The 14459-nt window shown below is 39.1% G+C and overlaps 1 protein-coding gene across 3 annotated transcripts in view; it reads left to right on the top strand.

The window, feature by feature from the left end:
- The window catches only part of smpd3 (sphingomyelin phosphodiesterase 3), a 57207-nt gene that overhangs the window by 38583 nt on the left and 4165 nt on the right, over positions 1-14459 (top strand). For 2 of the 3 annotated variants that reach the window (XM_088416380.1, XM_088416378.1), the window contains 5 exons: positions 6896-6971; positions 10085-10258; positions 10609-10698; positions 12190-12253; positions 12572-12740. In XM_088416380.1, coding sequence (XP_088272506.1) covers positions 6896-6971; positions 10085-10258; positions 10609-10698; positions 12190-12253; positions 12572-12740 — 573 coding nt within the window. The remainder of the gene's footprint in view (positions 1-6895; positions 6972-10084; positions 10259-10608; positions 10699-12189; positions 12254-12571; positions 12741-14459) is intronic. The other variant, XM_088416379.1, reaches the window with a different exon arrangement.

Raw genomic sequence — 14459 nt, 5'->3', positions numbered from 1 at the left:
GTGTAAACTGTTAAGTAGACAACTTGAGCGTAAATGGCGAACAACTAAACTTGAGGTTTTCCGTCAGGCCTGGTGCGATAGCTTGCTGAAATATAAAGAGGCTCTTAGGCTAGCAAAAACTAATCACTTTTCCAAAATGATTAGTCTTAATAAAAACAACCCAAAGTATTTATTTGAGACGGTAGCGCAGCTAACACAGCAGCAGCAGGTTAATCAAAATTCCCTCCATTCAGCACACGATTTCATGCAATCCTTTACTCAGCGGATTCAGCTAATAAGGGAAGAAATAAAAAAGGCAGCGCCGCTCACCACCTCAACTGTGATTGTTGATGCTAGTTCGGACAATCAGGTTCATGAAAGTCTGGCTACCCTGTCCCAGTTTGATTTAGTATCCCTGGAGTGTCTTACACAACTGGTTAATGCAGCAAAGCCGACGTCCTGCATGCTCGACCCGCTTCCAGGCAAACTCGTCAAAGAGTTGTTCCCGATCTTGGGGTCGTCTGTCTTGAATATTATCAACCTGTCACTCTCCTCTGGCATTGTACCTGAAGCTTTTAAGACGGCCGTCATTCAACCATTACTTAAGAAACCACACCTAGATCCTGAAGATCTCGCTAACTATAGGCCAGTGTCACACCTTCCGTTTATCGCCAAAATTCTTGAGAAAGTTGTAACACAACAGCTTAGTGATTTTATGATAGACAACAATAGATTTGAACTCCTTCAGTCAGGTTTTAGGGCCAACCACTCAACTGAGACAGCCCTAGTAAAAGTGACGAATGATCTTCTCTTAGCCTCGGATTCCAACATCTCATCAATATTATTACTGCTTGATCTTAGTGCCGCATTTGACACTATTGATCATCATATTCTTATAGAACGTCTTAGATCATGTGTTGGTATCTCGGGATCAGTACTTTCTTGGTTCAGATCTTACATCCTGGGAAGGACGCATAGTGTCTCTTATGGCGACGCAATCTCTGAGTCTTTCTCCGTCTCATGTGGTGTCCCGCAGGGGTCAGTACTTGGCCCCTTACTGTTCAACATCTACATGATTCCTCTCGGCGATATTATACGTAAACATGCTATTAGTTTTCATTGCTATGCTGATGATACCCAACTCTATATGCCCTTAGAAATAACGGATCCGTGCAAGTGCAGTAAACTGGAGGCTTGCCTCGCCGAGATTAAACAATGGATGTCTTCCAATTTTCTGCTTCTCAACCCTAATAAAACTGAGATGTTATTTATTGGCCCTGCTCATCATCAGCACCTGCTTAAGAATACCACGCTGAACCTAGAAAACTGTATTATTTCCCAAAGTAGTTCTGCAAAAAATCTCGGCGTGATATTTGACTCAACTCTCTCCTTTCGAACACATATTAATAACATGACAAGAACGGCGTTTTTTCACCTCCGCAATATAGCTAAAATTCGCCCTATTCTTTCTCTTAGCGATGCAGAAACATTAATTCATGCATTTGTTACGTCGCGCCTAGACTATTGCAACATTTTGTTTTCTGGCCTTCCCATGTCTCACATTAAAAGCCTGCAGTGTGTACAGAATGCAGCGGCGAGACTATTGACAAGGACGAGAAAGTTTGATCATATTACTCCGATTCTAGCTGACCTGCATTGGCTTCCAATACACGTGAGATGTGATTTTAAGGTGTTGTTAATTACTTATAAAATTTTACACGGTTTAGCTCCTTCCTATCTCGTCGACTTAGTATCACCTTATGTTCCGTCCCGACAACTTCGATCACAAAATGCCGGTTTGCTAACGACCCCACGGGCTAAAAAGAAGTCTGCGGGATCAAGGGCATTTTCCATTCGCGCGCCAGTACTATGGAATGCCCTACCTATGGAAGTTCGCGCAGCCACCTCGGTAGAAATCTTTAAATCCCGACTAAAAACACATCTATACTCAAAAGCATTTAGTTAAATTAGCCTGTCTGCAGCCTTCTTCTTTTTTCCTGCCCCCCTCTTCCGGCTGGGAGAGGGGGCTAGCTAGATGGTGAGGGTTGACTTGACCGCCTCCATTGGGTCCTGCGCTGGTCGACCATCACGGGTTAGGAGTCTAGCCGTCTGCGGTCCACCTGGCTGGAATGCGGGATGGTTCCTGCCCAATGGCTTTGCCTGCTGTCAAGACATCACTGCACTATATAGCACAATATGTTTTCTGTAATTTATATTGTTTCTGTGTTCGGTACATGCAGCATCCACTTCAACCTGTGGGCCTGGAAGGGGGCTCCTCCCACCTGTGGTCCCTTCTGGAGGTTTCTGATTTTCCCCAAATTGGGGTTTTTGAGTTTTTCCTTCCCCTTCTGGGAGCTTTGACAGGGGATGCTGTTGTGTACCTTACATTGAAAAGATGTCTCTGTATGACCTCTTTTCATTCTGTGAAGCCCTTTGAGACTTCGGTGATTTAGGGCTATATAAATAAAATTTGATTGATTGATTGATTGAATTTACAAGATGTGAGCAAAAACAAACAACAGAACTGACAAATGTAACAGTAAAATGTATTAAAATAATAGAGTGAACTTATATGTAGCATCTGTCATCATCATCTTCATATCGCAACCGCTGATATAATTTAGTCCATTTTGGTTTAAAAGTCTGTTTTACCTTCCTCAATCTTCGGAAGCATTTTGCTCTCACTTTTTACTTTCTGGCTCATCATTACATGATTGTGCTTTACTTCACTTGTCACTGACACCAAAAAAAGAAAAAAAATAGAGTTGATGTCGTTTTGGGCTTAAATATAGCAAGTTTAGGAGGCTTTTTCCTACTACAGGATCTTGCAGATGAAACCTCACAACAACAAGAACTCAGGTAAAAATGAGAAAACCTGACCTGCCAGATCAAAACAAATATGGTGAATGAAGTTGTAAAAAATGTCAGTTAGTTGTCAAGTTTTGCTGAATAAAAGAGTAAACGGATGATGATTAATATTTTGATATCCAAAAACTAGGAGTGGGAATCTTTGACTGTCTCACAATTCCATTCCGATTTTGGGGTCGTTTTAGAATTGATTTTCGATTCAAAATTATTCAATTCAATCAAAAATTATGATTACACAACTTCATTCTGCAAGACAGAATAAATGATGGAAGGTTTTACTGTCCTCGTACATGTCCTGCACTGTTCTGACATACTTCACTGCCATTCCAGACTTCTTCATACAATACCACAGTTTGTCCCTGGCCACCCTGTCATAGGGATAGGGATGCATTATCAATAGCTATTGTGGGCTTCAAGGTTTGTTTGTTTTATGCTTCTACTTCTGTCCTGCTTAGTCTTAAAATCTAGAGTATAATCCAAAAACGTTTGGTGGATGTGTTTACCTGGAGAGCCGTACGGAAAATCAGTAGCATTTGTCTGAATTGTCTCTTGCGGAGAGGAAACTGATTGGAGTGAAAGAGAGTGGGAGAAAGGAAGACAGAGGCAGAGATTGAATATTAATTAAAAATGTTTCCCTGTAGAGGGAACCAGTGTTCAGGAATTAAAGGTTTTCAGACTCAACATTTATCCCCTTTCAATTAATTCTGCCTGTGTGTGTGCGTGCGTGTGTAGGTGTGTGTGTGTGGGAGGAGAGGTGGTGCCTGCGTGTCAGTTTTAAAATATGATAAACATGTACTTGAACTTAGAGATATCCATTTTAATAACAATTGTCTGGCATCCTCCATGCCACCCCCAACATCTGTAATGTACACCATCCGTTACTAAGTTAGATATGTCATTGTTGTTGACATGCGTTACACTTCAACAAGGGGGAACTGTTTTGGAGGACATTCTTGACACATGACGTTTAAGTATACAGTTCCCCTCAGACAAATATGCACTATATTCCAAATATTTTGTTTTGTTTCGCAGAATTTTCTGTTCTTCTGTACCCGCGGTCACACTGGGATGATGTCGAATTTATTTTTCACTTTGTGTCTAGCTAAGCCTATCATTAAAGTGTGTGGAAGCATTTTGGAGACTGCCAAGCTGGCTTAACAAAACTGTTGTTCGTGTTGTGCACAATCACATGGAAAAGAAACACGCAAAGCCAGTTAGGGAAAAAAAAATATGACAACATTTAAGTTAACTTTTTTGTTTTAAATGCAAGGGCTAGTTATTTGCCATCAAGGCAATTTGCAAGAAAGATAAAACAGCTAGTTTTCCCAAATATTTTGTCAACATACTATAAATCATATGCAGGATTCTGTGCAGTATGCTGTAAATCTTATTTTATATCTTACTTTACATCAGTGCTTCTCAATTAGTGGGGGGAGCGAGATGTCAGGCGTTTTTGGCGTTTCAGGCACTTTGATGCACTTGTCTATTTTTTTCTGTTTTAGACTAAACTGTAACTCGTTGAATAAAATTAACAGATTTAAACAGCTGTTGAAAGTTGATTGCTTTTTTCTTTTGTTAATGTTAAAAAGGGTACAGATTTAGGTATACTTATACAATATTTATAGATTATAAGCTTATTTATAGCCAGCGTGTCGAGTGGGGGAGGCGCAAAAAGTTTTCTCTTTTCTAGGGAGGGTTTGTCAAATTGTAATTGAGAAGCACTGCTTTACATTGAAAACTTTACATTTTTTTCTTTTTTTGAGTGAGCCAACAACATAAAAGTCTCCTTGATGATTTCTGTAATCGAGGAAAAAGTAAAGTGATCAAACTTTTGGGACGAACGAAAGATGAAATCCTCATTGAACTCCTCATTAGATGTCAATTTTCAGGCAATTAGTTACCAGGCGCCTTGGATGTTTGCTAATTGAGGCTTTTGTAATTCAGCTTGATTTGGCTTCAAGTATGAAGTCGCTGCTTCCTCTTTACTCTGAATACCCTGTGATGAGAGCTAAGGAAATCAAATTATTTCACAACTCAAATTAGCATGATTGAAATAATTTGGGCTTGCTGTTAAAGTTTGAGGATACAGGATTAGGACCCTGTTAAAAAAAAAAAGAGGATGAGTGGGAGGTGGAATGCAGGCAAGGCAGCAAATTTCACGATTTCATGGATCCGACAGGTAGAATAAACAAATCCTGTTAGGTGCAGGTGTGGAAAATCTGGAGAGGATGCAAAAAAGGAGGATCAGAAGGTTGTCTTTGCCAAGTGATAAATACCTGAAATGGATGCGAATGATGAGTGACGATTGCAACTCGTGTAGTGAGTGCTGTGTTACAAGCCAGGGCTAGCTTTTGCAGGTAGTTGATTGTGATTGCACACACCTGGACACTGCTCCACCTAGTGGCTTCACAACCACACAACAGCAGACACACACAAGAAAAAAGAGGCAGGTCTTGAGAGACAGGGACACTGGCTACACATTAGCTGAATTCTAATTGGCTAAAAACTCTACACTGAAACGTCAGCACTTGTAGGAGTGTAACCATATGGATATAATCTGACAAGAAAAGAACAGAATATGGAGAATACTTTTTTTTATACAAAATACATATTTACTAAAAATACATTTAAAATGAAATGGACTTTTATTATAGTTAAAATTATTAGCGTTTATTATCGTTATATTAGGCCATCAGAGAAGGCCTTACTGGCCCTGACAGGCCACCACTGCTCACTCATTATATTTATTACTTTATAGTAATCTGTCATAATTCCTAATTTATAATCTTTATATAATAATTTATATTAGTTATTTTATAAATCTAAGTACTCACAAAAACAATCATAGTTATTAATAGTTTTCAATTTTTAATGATTTATTTTTCAGTGTTTCCATTTTGATATTTTCATTTTTCACCAATTCAAGCATTATTCTAACATTCAAAATGGTCCCAACATTATCCAGTCTTATTCACATTTATTACAATGCCTTTAAATGAGGGTTTTTCCACTTTAATGATATAGGTCCAAAAGAGATTATTTTCCCTTCATTTTGGCTTTTATCATTAATGGTTTAGAAGTCTAGAATAAAGCACATACTGTAAGTAGGCCAGATGCATTATTGCAGTACATGGCAGGTAAGATCTTGACAGCAACGTAGTCTTAAATGACTGTGGGTAGGTAAAAATAAAAGTTTTCTATGATAAATAATTGCTAAATATTTTTTTTAATGCACTTTACGCAGTCTCATGAATTCCTTGTGCTCCAATACAGTAAGATTCAAATTAACCTCTGTGTCACTAGAACGAGCAACACTGCAATTAAGAAATGAGATGAACTCAACCTCTGTAGGCAAAATGGTTTCCGCGACAATCACTCTGATTGGCTCTTAGCCACAAAATGCCAATCAGTTAGTGGGCTACAAGTTCATAAATTGCAAAGAAAAGGGTATTCTCTATTATACTGGGCAAAACTTTTTTTTACTTTTTTACTTGGCTTGTTTAATGGACTTTTGTTTTATGGAACCATGACTGTGAATGGCATTGGGATCAAAGACTACTGAGTTAAGAGCTTCCGCATGTTTGGATCACGTGCGGACCACCGTCTGAGTACGTTTCCCGAGAAGAGAGAATGGACAGGATAAATGTGACTATAATACCAAATCACAGAACTACATAAACCTTGTGAAATGTAATAATGCAATAAATATGCTAACAGTGTCGCTACATGGTGTAATCCATTATTCATTTTATTTATTTAAATGGAAAAAAAAACATCAATTTATGTTAACCCCATGTACTCTCTTTATGATGATAAAATATATAATTATGTTCCAAGAACCCTTCTCTTATTCTTGCTTGACTTGACTATTGTCAGATTGTACCTTCGCCTGTATGACCCACCCCCATATAAAATAACAATAATAATAAACTATTTTACCTGAAGATCTTATTTTTTTATTGTTCCAGTACCTGAAAGTCTTTACCAACAGTCTCTGCAACGTAAAATTTGATGGTTACTTTTGTTAACATAATATTTGTGTCTTAAGGTTCACGTGGGCACCTCCCATCAAGAGCAAAGAATTGTGGGGTATCTCACATGCACCCACCTCCACGCCATAGAAGGTACATTTATACTGTATGGTCTATAGCTTTTCTTACTACAGCATACTCATCAGAAAGAAGATTTCTGTTGTAAGGCGTAACAACACATTTATATTTGCTCCTGAGTGGCGGACCAGAACTATACATTTACAGTTTGATATTTGCTGGTACAACCCTAAAGCCACATAAATGTGTGCTCTGAAATTTGCGTGTTATTCCTCCCACTGTTCCCATAGCGACTGGCTCAAACTGTTGAAGGCGTCACAACCCTATTTAAAGGTCTGGTCAATGGCACCCTCATCTTTTATTTGAGACATGTCTCCCACACTTGCCTGTGAAGTTGAGCTCCTCATGCGTTTCTCGCAGGTCTAAACATAGCACTGCCTGAGCAGTTACTATATATAGAATAAACGAGAGGCGCCTTGGAGGAGGAGAAGAAATGGGGCTAAAGGAACGGAATAGCAAGGGTAAAGAATATAAAAAACCTCTTCAGACATTCTTTTACAATATGGGAAAATACAGTCGAAGAGAGGTGAACAGATGTTAAGGTTAACGTTGACTCTAAAGCCCAATCTCCACTGACAGTTTCTATCCTGTTCTACTCTACTCCTCTCTATAACAAAGAACAGTGAGTCTCACCGCCTCCACCATTACCTGGAAGCCATGCCTCACCTTGCCAGTAACAAATGTTAATGGTGACGGTAGCAAGCACGTAATGTATATAATGCATAACAAAAACAATGAAGAGTGCAGAAAATTATTGTATCTGGTTTGTGTATTGTGGCTGTTTTGGAATATTGCATCAACCAGAAGACATTTACTTCAAGTCCATCAAAAGTACATTATGAATGCCAAAGCTGTTCTTTCTTTTTTTCTCTCTTCATTATTCATTGTTAATGGTGGCTGTTTTCCCCATTTGTTTATCTGCTTAGCATATTCAATTCTGTTTTGGAACAATCAATGGCCTCCAAAATATTTACGTCAGAGTAGAACCAGGAAGATTGTGATTTTGTCGAGTAGAGTAGGGTAGACAACGTCGTTGGGGGGTGGGAACGACTAGATTATGATTTTGTCGAGTAGAGTAGGGTAGACAACGTCGTTGGGGGGTGGGGACGACTACTACAAAGCCGCTACAAAGACAACATATTTAATGTTCAAACTGATCAACTTAATTGTTTTTTGCCAAATGATAATTAACTTAGGATTTCATGGCTGCAACACGTCCAGTTGAAGTTGGGAAAGGTGGCAAAAAAATACTGAGAAGGCTGAGAAAATCTCATCAAACACCTACAGTGGTACCTCGGTACTCGACCATAATCCGTTTTGAGGTGGTGGTCGAGCACCGATTTGTTCGAACACCGAAACCAATTTTCCCATAAGAAATAATGGAAAGTATGTGTGCACAAGTAAATGTGCACAAGCAGTACATGATAAAGATAAAGATAAATAAAGCATTATAAACCATTTTGTATAATTTACTTACGTTTTGGAGAGTGGTTGATGGCATACAGGAATGGAAGTGGAGAGGACGGGAGGGAGTTACTCCTTCCATGATGACGCTAGCTAACTGCGACGCGAGGTCGGACACTCGTACACCATGTTCATATTTTGCTATGCGTAATTTCCTTCTTCAGTTCAATAGTGGTCCTCATTGTTTTCCTCTTTGCCTTCCCCTTATCACTGTCTTTCTTTGGACCCATTATTAAGGGCTAGAGCAACACGAAAAAGTTTAAATCCGGGAAGAAATACTCGAACAAACGTCTTACTCCGCTGGCGGTCTGAGTTGAACTGGCGCTTACCCGCTGGCCGAGAAGGGCCGAGGAGCGCGTTCGGGTCGGCTCGGCTCGGCTCGGCTAGTTGAGAACCGAAAATCTGTTCGAGGTCCGATGCATTATCTACTTAAATTTTTTGGTCGAGCACCGATTTGGTCGAGTATAGAGGCGGTCGAGTACCGAGGTACCACTGTATTTGGAACATCCCACATGTGATCAGGCTAATTGGGAACAGGTGGGTACCATGATTGGGTATAAAAGGAGCCTCCCCAAACATGCTCAGTCATTCACAAGCATGGATGGGGTGAGGTTCACCACTTTGTCCACAACTGCTTGAGAAAATAGTTTAAGAACAACATTTCTCATAGCAAAATTGCAAGGAATTTAGGGATTTCAACATCTATGGTCCATATCATCATCAAAAGGATCTGAGAATCTGGTGAAATCACTGCACGTAAGTGCCACGGCCGGAAACAAAGACTGAATGACCGTGACCTTCGATCCTTAAAAACCGACATGACTGTGAAAGGATATCACTAAATGGGCTCAGGAAAACTTCAAAAAACGACTGTCAGTAAATACAGTGCGTCACCACATCAGTAAGTGCAGGTTAAAACGCTACCATGCAAAGCAAAAGCCGTTGATGAACAACATTCAGAAACGCCGCCGGGTTCTCTGGGCCCGTGCTCGTGTAAAATGGACTGATGCACAATGGAAAAGTGTTTTGTGGTCTGATGAGTCCACTTAACAAATTGTTTTTGGAAACACTGGATGTCTTGTCCTCTGAACAAAAGAGGAAGCAGACCATCCGGACTGTTATCAACGCAACGTTCAGAAGCCAGCATCTGTGATGGCATGGGTGACTTCATCAATATTTTGAATGAATCCTTGCCGAACTGCATGGATGCAGTCCTTCAAGCCCATGGAAGTCATGCAAAATATTAAATTTGGATCTCACAGCACCACGACTTAATTCGCTTGTTATCTAACGTATTTTTGTATTTGAGGTTCATTTTTTGTTCAATTTTCTCACTACTTTCTACAGGCGACAAAACTTGTCTTGCCAAAATTTGACCTTTTATATCTTGTTTAAATGATAAATCTTTTTTCTGTGAAACAAATATATATTTATGCATTTGACATCATTTGGGAGGGTCTTAGCCTTCATATGAGCCATTTCTGAAACCACTTAGCTTTCATATGAGCCATTTCTGAAACAATTGAAAAATTAAAAGTCAGGTTATTAATTGTTTCTACAAAATGGATACGTGACAAGACTTTTGACAGGGACTGTATAAGAACTATGCTTGGCTGTCTTTGTCAATCTACATCTGAACAATGTTTCCTTTTCATTTCTGCCAGGTGATGCCTCTGTACGATGTGAACAGCTGGACTTGATGCTCCAGTGGGGGGCGGAGTTCCGCCAAGCTTCAACACATCATCCTGAAGGTGAAAAAGTTCTTGAAGACCTTGTGGCCTTTGATGTCATTCTGGGTGACCTCAACTTTGACAATTGCTCTTCAGGTACGCATTCAGGTGAAAAAATACTTGACTTGTACTCGGAAAAATACGGTGCCTTTTGACAATAAATGTTCAAATAGCTCTGCTGCAACAACAAATAAAAAGTATGTGCCCCGCTGTCTATACTCTTTGTTGTTGTTGTTGTTTTGTTTTTGTTTTTATTTTTAAACTGTGACATAAGAACATTGAACTGATTAATTAAATGCTTTATCGGCTGCCGTCACAGGTTGTGCTTCCTCATTGACCACAGATCATGCCACCTCTATGGCCCTTTTTGAGGATGTGATATCGGACTCCGAGGTCCAAATGAATGTGTTTGTATTTTTTAGGTTCATCTGAATATGTGTTTGTGTTTTCTTCCCCAGAGGACAAATTGGAACAACAACATGCACTTTTTTCCATATATAAGGACCCGTGCCGACAGGGGCCAGGAGAGGACAAACCATGGGCTCTGGGTAACACACACACACACACACACACACACACCACAGATCATCACACACTCAATACTCAAAACAGGTTGTAGACAAAAGTCATTATACATCAATGATAAAAATCAAACAGGGCAATCCATGTACAATGGCACCTTAACTTCCCAGTTAGATCAACATGCATCCTCTTTTTAAAATGAAATCCATCTAATACAGGGATGATGCATGGGCATTAGTGGCGCAGCAACCAGAGGGCTTGGTCTGGATAGGAAGTATTATCTAGCCCAATGTTATTGCATGGGCAATGTGTGATTGTCCACTGAGGCCTTACTTATTTACTATAGATCGGATTTTGTGTGCTGGACCAGCACAACAGATGAGTTTTCTTTTGTCTCTTGAAAGTCATTATAAATAGGAACTCAAGAAATTAAAGCACCAGTGAAAGAGTAAGGAGAATTATTCTATTTTATTAAGCTTACCCCCCAAAATGCCACAAAATAGTAGCCAGTCAGCTACCATGCCCTATTGCCCTACTTTTGTGCTAAATATGCAGTATCAGATGCAGTATGTGCTATTAGGTAACCTTTTTCTTTACAATTAATTCGTTTTGTTGTTTTTGTTGTTGTTGTTGTTGTTGTTGTTGTTATCATCATTTTCACTGGTTGACTGCATTATTGTTGTATATGTTCTATTTTATACATGCTTGGGATACACCTTGGACCTGTCACTAGGCAGCCACAGGACACATAGAAATAATCATTTGCACTAATTTTAACACCTATGGGCCATTAAGAGTCCTACGTTGCTCCAACAAACGTGTTTTATGGCTGGAGAAGAAAACCGGAGTACAGGGGATTGTGAAAATGACACAGATTTCACAAGGGAGACAGGATGTCAACTACGTGAATATCCATTATTAAACCTTGTTAAAGTTGTAAAGGGAACATGACAATTACCAGTAGGAACTACTGAATGTCGGTGCTTGCTCGTTACTTGGGTATATATTCAGCTTAGCATGTAGCCTAAGTAAAACTAATGGTCAAAAGGGGCATCAATATGATGTGTCTGCTTTTGTGAGTTGACTGCACTTTATGTTCTCATGCTTGGCGCAGACCGAACATGAAATGGTACCTAGAATGGGGATGCGCCAGTGCATCTGTCTCTTGTCTTTGAAAATTGAGCCGCAAATATAAACAAGCTAGATGTGTTAACTCTGAGTAAGGATAAGTCTTCGTCTTATTCTATATTCCATAGGAATGTATAATTGATTGTAATTTATATTTAACAAAATGTGTTTTTGGTTGGGTGAGAACAGCAGCAGTTGATGAGCAAAATCAAAGTATTATACCAAATAATTTTTCTTCTTTTACACACAGTCAATGTACACGAGTCTTAAGTGACATATTGAAAGGAAGATGACTTAGCGATCAAATGTGTTTAAGTTATCTTTGATAGGCTACTGTGTTTTCTGCCTGTATGCCCATTCTTTTGTGTGTTTTCATTACCCCTGAAAAGGTACACTGCTGGATCCCAGTGGCCTTTACGATGATGAGGTCAGTTCACCCGAGAGTTTACAGAAGTAAGTTAGAATTTTTCATAATACCAAAACGTCATGTTGTTAATGTCGGGATGTCCATAAGATTTAAAAGAATGGTGACTAACTTGAGCAATAGCTCTCAAGTGGTATAACTAACATCGACAAAAATAAAACAGTAATAAATACTGCCCATTTGGTAGATGTGTTTTGCTTGAACTATTCCGTGTTCATTCATTACTGCTTGTGTTTGGATGGGCACCACAACTTCGACTTCGATCTGGTGTTATCCTGTATAGTAAATGTCAATTAATCGCTCTCCACATCTCTCATTTATCATCATTATACTGTATGTCACCTTAGAGTGATGGAGAACGAGGAGGGCAGAAAGGAGTACCTGGTGTTTCCTCCCAGTAAAACCCATTGTCCCGCCAATAGCCAGAAGGGAAGGAACATTCCGCTGAAAGGCAATGGACGTCGGATTGACTATATCTTGTACAGTGACGAAGGCTTGCAACAGGACTGGAAATTGGTATGGCTGAGGAACAATACCACAATAAAATTAGTGTTCAGAATCATATTTCAAAAATATCACATGTAGCCCCCCCAAAAAAAACAGATCTCAAAGGTGCCATGCACCATCATAAGCAAAACAACTGTGCAGTGGATTTAGTGGAAACATTACAAATGTTAAGTTGTTCAACAATGAGCCCATCAATGAATTGAATTTAATGTAAATTATTTTACTTGAAAAAAACTATCATCCATGGCACTGAAATGTAATTGATTTATTAATTCATTGTTTAATTTATTGTTTCTATGATCTGTTGAACCAAAAGTTAATTTGTTTATCCACTGTAGGTCATAGTTCATTGTTTCTATGATCTGTTGAACGAAAAGTTAATTTGTTTATCTACTGTAGATCTACTGTCCTCTTGGACCAGGGGTGGGCAATTCCGGCCCTCGGGGGACAGTGTCCTGCATGTTTTCCAGTTTTCTCTCTCAAACACACCTGATTCAAATGATTAGGATTATTTTCAAGTTCCAGCAGAGCTAGTTGATGAGCTAATGGTTTGAATCAGGTGTGTTGAAGAGAAAACATGAAAACATGCAGGACACAGGCCCTCGAGGGCCAGAATCGCCCATCCCTGTCCTAGACAAAAATGATTAGATATTAAAATATTCCATAAAGCTAATAGGGAGTATAATCATGTATTATAAAAAAAAAAAAGGATTGCGTTAATTGTAAATACCAGTGTTTTGGGGGTTTGAAAACCCAAAACATGACATGTACAACACGTTGTTGCTTGATGCCACCTTGTGTCAGAATATAGTGACATCAGTGAGCCAATATTTATTGTTCATTCTATACAAATCAACTATCCATAAATGAAATGTCACAGGCATGATATAAAGAAAAATCCATGCAAATCCATGTAAAATGAATGTCTCTCTGACAGCGTCAATCAAAATGAAGTATTTGAGCAGTTCAAACACAAAATTAATAAGTTCAGATAAAGTTTATTAGCTCCACAACGGGGTGAACTACAATATTATATTATGACCATAATACAGTAATATGCAATACAAGGCAGAGCAATTCATCAGTGCAGCTGGCAAAAAGGCAAAAAATAATTACAATGTACAATATTTATCTTTTCATCGCTATCTATCGAGTATTTATTTGAATCTTAAACATGTTTCCATGTTTTTTCCATGACATGCCCGCAGTGGAGGGCTTTGTATCTCCCTGTGATCCTTGGATCTAAGTTGCCGGAGTAGGGTCACCCATGGCAAAATGGTCTTGAGTGTGGGAATAGATAAAGCACAGCTCAATGACCCTTTGCGACGCATAAAATTGTTGACCTTGATTTTCCGACCCACTCTGGAGCAGCCGACTACTCGGTGCCTGGTCCTGTCAAGCTGTAATATATTAACTTCGCACACTCGCTCAAAACTGCAATTATGTAGTCCTTCCAGTGCTTCAATATAGAAGAAATGATAAATGTGGTGAAAACAAAACATCATATATACTGTACGCCTCACTGAGCACTTGCAGTCACCCCTGAAAATCCCAACACGCAACTTTACTCCAAAGATAATCAAAGAGACAAGATGCTAAATATTCAGCTCTGACAAAATGGCCAAATAGCAAAGACAGTTTAAATTTTGTATTTATTTAACGTTTACTAAAAAGCCCATCTTTATATTTTCAGGTATTTATGCAGTATATTGTTGACTTATATTTCTA

This window comes from Hippichthys cyanospilos, chromosome 6, assembly GCF_059441005.1.
Source record: "Hippichthys cyanospilos isolate Australia breed blue-spotted pipefish chromosome 6, RoL_Hcya_1.0, whole genome shotgun sequence".
Taxonomy (NCBI): domain Eukaryota; kingdom Metazoa; phylum Chordata; class Actinopteri; order Syngnathiformes; family Syngnathidae; genus Hippichthys; species Hippichthys cyanospilos.
The sequence above is the reverse complement of the archived record's forward strand: the minus strand, read 5'-3'. Positions and strand labels throughout refer to the sequence as shown.